The 9,570-nt window shown below is 35.0% G+C and overlaps 2 protein-coding genes and 1 long non-coding RNA gene across 4 annotated transcripts in view; all 3 read left to right on the top strand.

Moving 5' to 3' along the window:
* The window catches only part of LOC139687957 (RRP12-like protein), a 34,882-nt gene extending 32,018 nt beyond the window's left edge, over window positions 1-2,864 (top strand). The window contains exons 20-22 of the mRNA XM_071585331.1: window positions 750-860; window positions 1,570-1,753; window positions 1,849-2,864. Coding sequence (XP_071441432.1) covers window positions 750-860; window positions 1,570-1,753; window positions 1,849-1,951 — 398 coding nt within the window. The 3' untranslated portion in view covers window positions 1,952-2,864. The remainder of the gene's footprint in view (window positions 1-749; window positions 861-1,569; window positions 1,754-1,848) is intronic.
* Window positions 2,865-5,789: 2,925 nt separating this feature from the next.
* mRpS18C (mitochondrial ribosomal protein S18C) lies at window positions 5,790-6,779 on the top strand. 2 transcript variants are annotated; one of them, XM_071584669.1, is made up of 4 exons: window positions 5,790-6,033; window positions 6,116-6,246; window positions 6,330-6,540; window positions 6,612-6,779. In XM_071584669.1, the coding sequence occupies exons 1-4, from the start codon at window positions 6,003-6,005 to the stop codon at window positions 6,701-6,703; spliced, it is 465 nt and encodes a 154-aa protein (XP_071440770.1). In that variant the 5' UTR covers window positions 5,790-6,002; the 3' UTR covers window positions 6,704-6,779. The 2 variants fall into 2 exon arrangements, with proteins under 2 accessions (XP_071440770.1, XP_071440771.1); XM_071584670.1 differs by having other exon boundaries at window positions 6,120-6,246.
* Window positions 6,780-8,473: 1,694 nt separating this feature from the next.
* On the top strand, window positions 8,474-9,476 carry LOC139687487 (uncharacterized). The gene is made up of 3 exons (XR_011700640.1): window positions 8,474-8,793; window positions 9,150-9,308; window positions 9,383-9,476. It is a non-coding gene; the product is annotated as an uncharacterized lncRNA (long non-coding RNA).
* Window positions 9,477-9,570: the final 94 nt, after the last annotated feature.

The following is a 9,570-nucleotide window of genomic DNA, read 5'->3' on the forward strand; positions in this document are numbered from 1 at the left end:
GAGTTCTTCCGGGATAGAAGGTACTAGGTTAGCAGAATAAGGACTGGAACTTTTCCAGGTATACCCCTTACATGGTTTAAAATGCATGTTGAGGTGATGTTATGAAAAATAAAAACGAATTTTCTTGTTTTTGTGATTTTTCCATTTTATGAAAGAACCTATTAAAACTTTTTTATGGCACATTACTTAAATGAATGACTATTTGTTGTAATTTAGTTCTTTTTATATGTGGAATTACATTTTTACTTAATTTTTTATGGAATATGCCTCATGGAGTTATTTCCTTGTGTATGGACGAAGTCAAGGTTTGTCTCGTAAAGTATGCAAAAGAGAGATAATCAATGCGTGACTGTAATTATATAAATTGGGTTGATTGTGGGACTCAAAGGAATCGACAGTCTTATCAAGGAAAATATGCTACCGAGAACTTCCTACCTAGAGTCCATTGTACTGGCAATAAATTTCAGTGTTAAATTAAGATGTTCATAGTTGTGATACAATTAGTTTTTTTCAATGCAAAAGAAGTGCATCTCTGCAGAAAACTTTGTTACCTTGAACAGAATGTTAACATGACAAATTAATTTTAATTTGTAGGTTCATATTTTTAGTATATATAAAAAACCAGGAAATAGATGTGATGAAATACACTGCATTTATTTACTGGCTTGTCATTTTTTATATATTCAGTCTGTTTTAATTATCTGAAGTCCATTTGAAGCTTGTTTTACTTAGCATTTATTATTTCCCAGATATGGATGAAGATGAAGAAAGTGTTATAGCCCCTATAATGGGAAAGCGGAAGCATGGTGGGAGTGTGACCACTGAGGGGTCCGGCTACAGGCCTCCAATGAAGTATCAAGGTAAGATTCATTCATGGAATATTTTTCATTATTTATGGTAATGTAATGTGACATTCACTGTTGTCTGAATACTCACTATAAGCTCAGGTATGCCAATTGGATGGTATTTAAGGATGCATATGGGTCTTACAGCCATGGAGTGTTTTTGGTGGAAATTAAAAGCTATGTCACTTTGAGCACAAACTTTTTGAAATGAAGGGGTACACACAAAGTAATGAGTATGATTTAAAAAGGGGTATTAAATGTTTGCAAAAATGATTGGTATTATTTTATAGTATTACTAAATAAGAAATTTATATTTCAAGATGTATATTTTTCATTAATTTAGAAAAATTGTTCACATGCTGAAATGTTAGCACAAATTATAAAAGTTGGAATAAGATAGGGAAATTCATAAACCACAGCAAAAGCAATGGTAACAAAATAAGAGCAAACAATGTTGAAATGTTCTAATTACTTGCTGGAGTAATGAAATAGGCCTTGGGTGGTAATGGTGTTAATATGTTTATTGATTCTCTATTCTCAAGCTGATATCTGCTTATTGTCAGTTATTGAAGAATTCAAGGAGGTGTTGTGATGATTTATGGGATCCAGATGGAATTATGACTTGCTAAAATCAGGAGTATATTTTTGGGATGGATTTGGAAATTTGAATTAATAATATCCTCTTTTCCAAGTTTCTTCAAAGTTTTCAAATTTGACTTTTCAGCTGGAGGTTCTGGAATTCATAGGCCTGTAAACAATCCAGTGAAGGCTAAACCGAAGCAAACTCAAAAGAAAGAGAGTTTAGGCCAGGAATATAAATCTAACAAAGCTAGAGGTGATGTGAAGAGAATGGGGAAACCAGATCCTTATGCTTACATTCCTCTCTCACATAAGACGCTGAACAAAAGGTAGGTGACATTCTTGTAGTTTGAAATGTGTTCATTTTCCTTTTGTATCTCTATTTCACATTCATGTATCATTTTTAACAATTCTTACATTTCAGGAAAAAGGCAAAAAGTGCGGGACATTTTAAGAACATAATTCAAGCAGCCAAGAAAGGAGCAATTAAAGGGATGAAAGCCAAGTCAAAACAGTCAAAGAGATGAAAATTGTTAAGAGCTGTAGTGTGATATGACTGAATGTATTATATATTTATGAGGATATGATATGTATCAATATTTACACTGCATAAATATTGTTTATTTCAATGTTGCATTTCTTTTATGTGTTTAAATTATTGCCATTAAATGTTGGTAGATGTGGGCAGGTATGTCTTCCTTGGGCTGGACTTGTGCTTTCAAGTGTTTTTATTAATTCTGCTTGAGCAAGAAACAATTGGGAAAAAATCATTCAAAAGTAACTAAGTTTACATGTGGGAAAGGTAGTTTATCTGTGGTATCAGTTGGTCCATTTGTTTTCTTCCGTAAACTTTTATTGTATTGTTAATTAGTCAGATAATACAAAGACAACTCATAAGTGTAATGGAGAGGTGAATAAGGTCATAATGGAGCCCCCTGCTCTCACCTGCTGTAGTGTCTCCAGGACTGGGAGAATGTACGTACATAAGAGCCATAAATACAGACAATTGGTTATATCAGAACTTTGAATCAGTAGTAATGCACTAAGTGGAACGGTGTTATTGTTTTGCATAATTATATTTATCTCCTATTCTTAAAGAAGATCCTTCTTATCTCATGTTGTAGTCATGGATTTTGATTCTTATACATAGTTAAAAAAATATTTTGATTGCCTAAACAGGGAGGAAATATTTCTAATCTTGTATGTAAATGCTGCTAGATTCATGGCTGAAAGCATAAATGTACCTTGGAAACTTCCAATGCAGAATTGCAGTGCCATATTTTTGTTTTAATTATGGGCAAGCTTCGATTACAAGCAGGTTTGAAATACCATTTGCGTATGGGAAAAATATTCTTTAAGCTGCATTAATTGTTAAGTATTTTATTAGTGCTGAAAAACTTCTCAGCATTATCATTAGTAACATAACTGATAAAAATTCATAAACATAAAGAAGTTGTATAAATTAAAAATATGAATAAGAAAATATTTTCTTGTTGCAACCATCTAAATTTGTGACAGTTATTAATTTGCATTGTTGTTCGTACATATCGTCCTCAGTAAACTACTTAATTTTCATGCTGGACAAGTTTTTTATCTCAATATGATTTTATTTCTTTTTCAACATGAAGAAATCTCTAGTCTCTGCAGCACTACGGACTTCTCTTTAGTGTTTTTAATCCCATTTCTTTCCTCAATTTTATTTAGGTTAATAGCATCCTCACTGCTTTTCTTTCAAAATTCCACCCTTGATGCATCACACTCCATTAATATTTGTATAAATATTGTGACTATTGCCATTGATAATTTCTTCCTCGTGGAATATAAATCACCTCCATGAAGCCATTGTGTGTGACACTCACTTTAGGAACTTTTTATTGCTGTGGCCGACCCGTTTATGGCATGCAGAACTACTAAAGACTAGCCACTTCACTCACTATGCCAATAGACCCAAAACAGTTAAAAGAGACTATCAAATACTTCTTGTAATGAATTTTCATGCAATTAAATAGCCCCCTGTTCCATGGGCTGAGTCTCATTTGTATTATTTGCTGTGAACTATTCAAGTTTCACAGTTGTTAGATCTACACGGGGAAGGAAAAGTCTCTGGAATCGAATGTATAATATAATTACTAAATACAGTAAAGTTCCATGGTATAGCATTTTTTTTCTCAGGACGGGGAGTAGATATTAAGATGTGGTTGAACCTTAAATAGGCAGCACTATATATATACAAGACAGATCTAATGTGCTTGAGAGCCAAACATTTTTAAAACTTGAAATAACATCATTTTGTTAAAGAAAGCATGTCCTGTCACGAATGTATAATCTACTGAGGATTTTGTCATGGGGCCTGAGAACTTAAATGCACCTCAAACACGGCTAGGGAGACAATAACAGCCCAGAAAAACCCATGGCTTAGTTTCTATAATCTGATATCTCAAGGGAATCTCATCCTGGAGTGTGAAACAGTCAAATGAATAAACATGAATGGAATAGGAAGCTCGCTACCATGTTCCTTAACAAGCAGCATTGGCATTTCCATTTGGAAAGACGTGGGGGTGTGACTTTATATGAATGCTGGTGCTAATAATACTTTTTAAATAGTTAAAATTGAATTTGCTGGTAGTCGGCAAAAAGTGAAAGAATTATTTTTCTACAACCTCACCTACCCTGTATGCATGTAATATTGTTCCCGTTCAAACATAAAACGAGTTAATGGAGAATGAGAACATGTTGGGTAACTGCTAAACATTTAGATGTTATTGAATAAGGAACAACTTACTAGGTCCTTGTAAGAGCCCACCTTTACTCACACTCGTGCATGACCAGGATCTAAAGGAAGAGTGAACAATCAGATGCCCTAATGAGATCTGAAAATTACCAACGGCCAGTGAAGGATAAAACCAAGCCACTGCCTCAATCTGCAGAGGTAACTGAAAGTAGATCTTAACACATCTGCTTACTATCACCTTAACTAAATTAATTTTCTGGGTCTATCATTACCTCTGCTCGTTTTGACACAATATCAGAGGGTAATGGGAGGCGGGAGTGAGGTTTAGAAAAAATGCTTGCAGCATTGGCCAGCTCACACCCTGCAGCAGTGACTGGCAAGTACCTTAATATAGGCCTTGCCAACTGCAGATTTTTTATAACAGTTGTTTGGAAGTACAAGTCAGCATTATACTTGCAGAATAGTAGAAGAGGAAACGTGTCCTGTGAGTAGGTCAAAAGGAGAGGGAGATGAAATAGGGGTCACTTATTATCTCTTTAATAATAAAAATACTTTATTCATTTTGAAAAATAGTACAACCATATTAAATGTCATCAATATAAGTATTATTTAACATATAAACAAGTTCTTAAATGCGATGAAGATTATCACAAAAGAATTCATCCAATGAGTAAAGTGGGTGAGCAAGTAACCAGGTATGTAACGTATTCATGATACTCTGAATACTGTCAGGTTTCAAATGAGTTGGCAGATAGTTATACAGTTGTATGTTCATATTATGAAATGTGTTGTAGATTGATGGCAATCTACAATAAGTAGTATTTAGATTTTATCTCCCTCTTGTGGAGTAGTTATGGATGTTAGATCTTAATTGGTAAGTTTCTAGATTAACTGTCACATGAATAAGAGCCTTAAAGATATATAAACTAAATACAGTCATAATTCCGTACCTAATAAAAAAAGGTTTGCAGGAATCATGTGGTGGTATATTAGAAAGACAGCGAATAGCTCTCTTTTGTAGTAGCAAAATTTGTTTAACATGTTGGGAATGACCCCAAACTCAACACCATAATTCAAATGACATTGAAAGAAGGCGTGGTAAAGGGTTAAACGATATTCATTGGAAATGAGAAAGTTTAGCTTTCTTAACATATAAACGGCTTTACTCAGTTTATTACAGGTCTGACTGATGTAGGTTGGAAGTACAAAATTTAAGCAGAATCATGATGAAAATATGGGGGAAAGAGGTATTGGATACTGTGGGCAAGAGTGGATAGAGGAATTAAAAGAACATTTGGAAAATAGGTTGGAATATTTGCGGAGTTCGGTCAACGACACCATTCGCGAGAAAATGTGCGGAAAGAGGTATAATGCGGGTGGGTATTTTTAAAGTTAGAAGGGAATGAGAAATAGATGAAGGGTTGCCTAATGGTTAGGAGTGGAATAGTTTTTTAACACTCTGTTATTGGTATTTTGTTATGAAGTTAGAGTTGCGTCACCAGCATTTCATTAGGCTGGATGAGATTTTTAAAATCCGTCTTTGAACTATCAGCGATAGAAACAAATGCGCACCGTAAACCACAAAAACATTTGGAACGTCCTCTAAATCAGCGATAGAAACAAATGCGCACCGTAAACCACAATAACGTTCGGAACCTCTTCGTGATACACACTTAAGTTGAATAACCGTTAAGGAGTGGGTTTATATGTATTATTCTTGAATATTATGATCTTGTATGCAGTCTAGCATTGCAATATTTCGACATTTTTGAAGACTGTAAATTTTACGGTACGGAGTAGTTCATAATTTTTTGAAGTGCAGAGGAGAGCTACGTTCTTAATCCGCTATGTCTCTTAGGCTACTTCCAATTCTTACAAGTAAGCTCTTGAGACCCTAGTAGTTTATTCCTTTCCTTTATTTTTTCTTAACATATCTTGATACGTGCGAGAATGTTTTCAGGAAGGCTACAGATTACTCCTGTTGTTTACCATGTAAAGCATACTGTAATGCGGTTTAACAGCCAAACTGTAGACCTTAGTGAAGGATACAAATCGGAATCGAGCGCTGTAAAGGCGGCCTCGGATGACATGGTACATAGAACTTTACACCCAGTTTCCATCAATATTGTTACGAGCATTACTGTATTATATATTAAATCCAATATTTTCTCTAGCCTGTATCCGATATGAAAAATCCGTTTGAAAAAGAGAAAACAAAGTGCATTCTTTGTAAGTACGACATCACGCCCAATTACAAGAATGTGAAACTCTTATCACAGTTCGTCTCACGTTACACAGGAAGAATATATGGCCGACACATTACTAGACTGTGTAAAACGAAACAAGCCCTCGTGGAGAGGGAGATTTTAAAATCGCAAAATTGTGGTAACTATCTCATGGTTATGTTTTGTAATCTTATTGTATGGGCACACTTCTTTAAATTATCTCTTTTTCAGGTCTCATGCCGTACTATTTCAAGCAGCCATACCTAATGAAGGACCCAAAGCTCTTTGATCCCGAAAATCCACTAAGACCACACCGGTTCTAATGTTTCTCGATTTGTAGTCCTTCTACGAGTCCGTTGTTTAAATTATCTTTTAAATAAAGTTTTGTAATAAAAATTATGCCAGTGGTATATTTTAATGGAACTTATAAGAAATAATGAACGCAGTATACACAATTGCATACAAAATCACGCTGCAATTTTCACATAACAGTATTTGAACACATTTCACTTGATGCAAACTATGGATAACAATCTCCAAACTCATCCTCGTCGGAGTTGTACGTTAGAAGCTCGTTACTTATCCCAAGCTTCTCCATTAACTGTTTCATTGTTAAGAACTGTCCTTGCATATTCGTCTTATCAAGTAAGTCCTTCAAAGATTCTTGGCAGGCTTCTTTCCAGTCTCCTTGCAATCTTCTCAAACGGGAGACGTGCTCGTTGCCCTAAATGGTGTAAAATTGGGTATTAGTTTTGACACGCATAAATGTAAAATTACAGTGATGATATCAAACCTAGGCGGTGATGTACTTTGAGAGAGAACAAAATGATACGGTTAAGGAAACTAGCAACACTAGGCGCTGTTAAGAAAATTGAAAAACCACCCTCTAAGTACGTACTACCTCAACCTTTATTAACGACACAATTAACCACAAGGATCATGTCAACCCATTATAAGCTTCTCAGGATGAACAATTTCTTGTACCAATATGGATCAGGGAATTGATTGGTTAAATATCATGGGCAGGTACATAAAAAATACACTCTTAAAACTAAAGCTAATAACATTACTAATTTAAGGGGAAAAGATTCAAGTTAAGTTCCCCTCACTACAATAATCATGTTTAACTCCCACCTTTTTCATTTTATACAGTCTTTGTTGCAGACTGTTCTTTAATTTTTCCTTGGCATCTATCCGCTTTTTTATATCTTCTAGAACACTGGTGGCATTGTTGACACTCTTTATTGATGCGGTATCATATGAAAATTCAGACTGATTCGTCCCTACAGTGATTTGCATTGTTGGGTCGTTTAAATTGTACTCGTTTCCCTGTTCAATATGTGTTGAATTGAGGTTTAACATTAAAGTCTGCTTGCACTCGCTACTTTTTATAGATAAACATTCGGATTCACTATTATCAAAGGGTGTCATCAATCTCTTCCTTGAAGGTAATCGAGATGTTCCCTTCGGCGTACCGAACGACGGCGATGACAGACAAATTTTCTTCGAAGCACTCGTGTCATCAGACTTCACACTCCCAATTTTGCGTCTTAAGCCCATTTGTCTACATGGTGTTAAGTGTTTGTTGGCCACACTTTTATCTAAAGCCTCACCGGAGTTTGAATTCACAGGACTACCCTTGTAATCCATTTTCAATAATTATGTGTATGGAATTCTCGTACAGTAACTCGATCACGAATTATAACTATGAACAAGAGATCATTTAATACACCACTTCAACCAACGAATAAACAGAGAATCCATCTCAAAATTTCAACCAAATGCATAAAGACGTACGATCTTCATGTCACACAGTTTCACTGTTTATGTATCCCCCTCTCAAATTCGCCGCTGGATGTCCATATACATTATTAATCGACTTAATAAGAATATTTCTATTCACAAAAATATTAATTAACATTCACCCTCATTAATAAGCAATGTTTAAATTATGGCAGGGAAATTTACGCGACCGCTAAATAAAACAATCACAAATAACAATTTGAACGAAGAGCGCAATTTCGCATGTCCTTTGACTTTTGGTTAAGGCGCCTTCGTTAACGGACTGTCGTGTTTTGAGTTTAAAATAGTGTTGTTTGGAAGCAAGAAGGTCTCACTGTACATGTGAAACTATTATTGATTATTGCTTTTTCCGCTCTTTTGTTAGATTCATGTGTCTTCCGATAGCAGTAATAGGTTACACCTGGAAATGTTTAGTTGATAAATTCCCGCGCATTATATATTACTAAGCTGGTACTAACTACGGCGATAAAACGCTGTTAATAGTAAAACATACTAGTTATCTCGTCGTAGAAAGATGCCCGTTAGACCCACTATACGTTCGCCTTCGAAAAGACCATCTTTGGTGCCGCCTTCTGCTGTAGCAGAGAATTTGAATTCCAGCTTGGCCGAGGTAAATATTTTCGTTGTTTTGAATGACTCTTGGCAAAAGTTTATTTTTCACCATAGTGGTAGCGGAAAGTTTTGCTCCCTTTATTTTCAGCATGCGTTATTTTTCTCCTTATTTTTGTAAAATCTCAATTTTATCTTTCGCCTGAGAGCGACGACTTGCTTTTTGTTAATTGCAACAGATTTTGGTATTGAACAAATAAATTAAGACTGTCATATGTAACGATAAATTGTATCCCAAGAGAATACTTATTAGCAACTGCACGTTACAATTAGTACCTCCACCCCAAATGGATACATGTGGATAAGATCATTGTATATTGCAATAATATTACAAGTTCCTTTTCTTTCGTTTAACAGAACAATGATGCAGCAGAAAAGCGCGAGAGGACCCGAAGCAGATTGGTCGAAGTCCAGCTGTCCCAGTCTCCGAGGAGCTCCATCGGTTCATTTACCAATCTAAACGCAGTGCAATGGACTGAGCATTATACAAGTTGCATGAAGTTGTCTAATGAAAATGTATGCTCTTTGCTTAAAGCTTGTTTCATCGTAATAGTACATTTCCATTTCAACAATTTAATTTTTTCCTGCAGAAAATTAATGCCAAAAATGCATTCCAACTGCAATTAATTGACTACATGGCAATGATGTTAAAGAAGAAGGAATCGGAACTGGATAATTTTCAGGCATGTATTTTTGCATGAAAGAAAATTTTGAGTTATTGTTATAGTTTAAATAAATTAGTCATTTTATTATTTGCTATCTTTTCGATGGTAATGGC

The sequence above is a fragment of the Hetaerina americana genome, unplaced genomic scaffold (genome assembly GCF_022747635.1).
Source record: "Hetaerina americana unplaced genomic scaffold, ioHetAmer1.1.p SCAF_2, whole genome shotgun sequence".
NCBI lineage: Eukaryota > Metazoa > Arthropoda > Insecta > Odonata > Calopterygidae > Hetaerina > Hetaerina americana.

Excerpts from the sequence above, each read along its gene's own strand:
- mRpS18C (XM_071584669.1), top strand. The coding sequence starts at position 6,003 with ATGTCTCTTAGGCTACTTCCAATTCTTACAA. Across the intron at positions 6,034-6,115 it reads GCTACTTCCAATTCTTACAA|GAAGGCTACAGATTACTCCT; the intron begins GTAAGCTCTTGA and ends GAATGTTTTCAG. Across the intron at positions 6,247-6,329 it reads AGGCGGCCTCGGATGACATG|CCTGTATCCGATATGAAAAA; the intron begins GTACATAGAACT and ends TATTTTCTCTAG.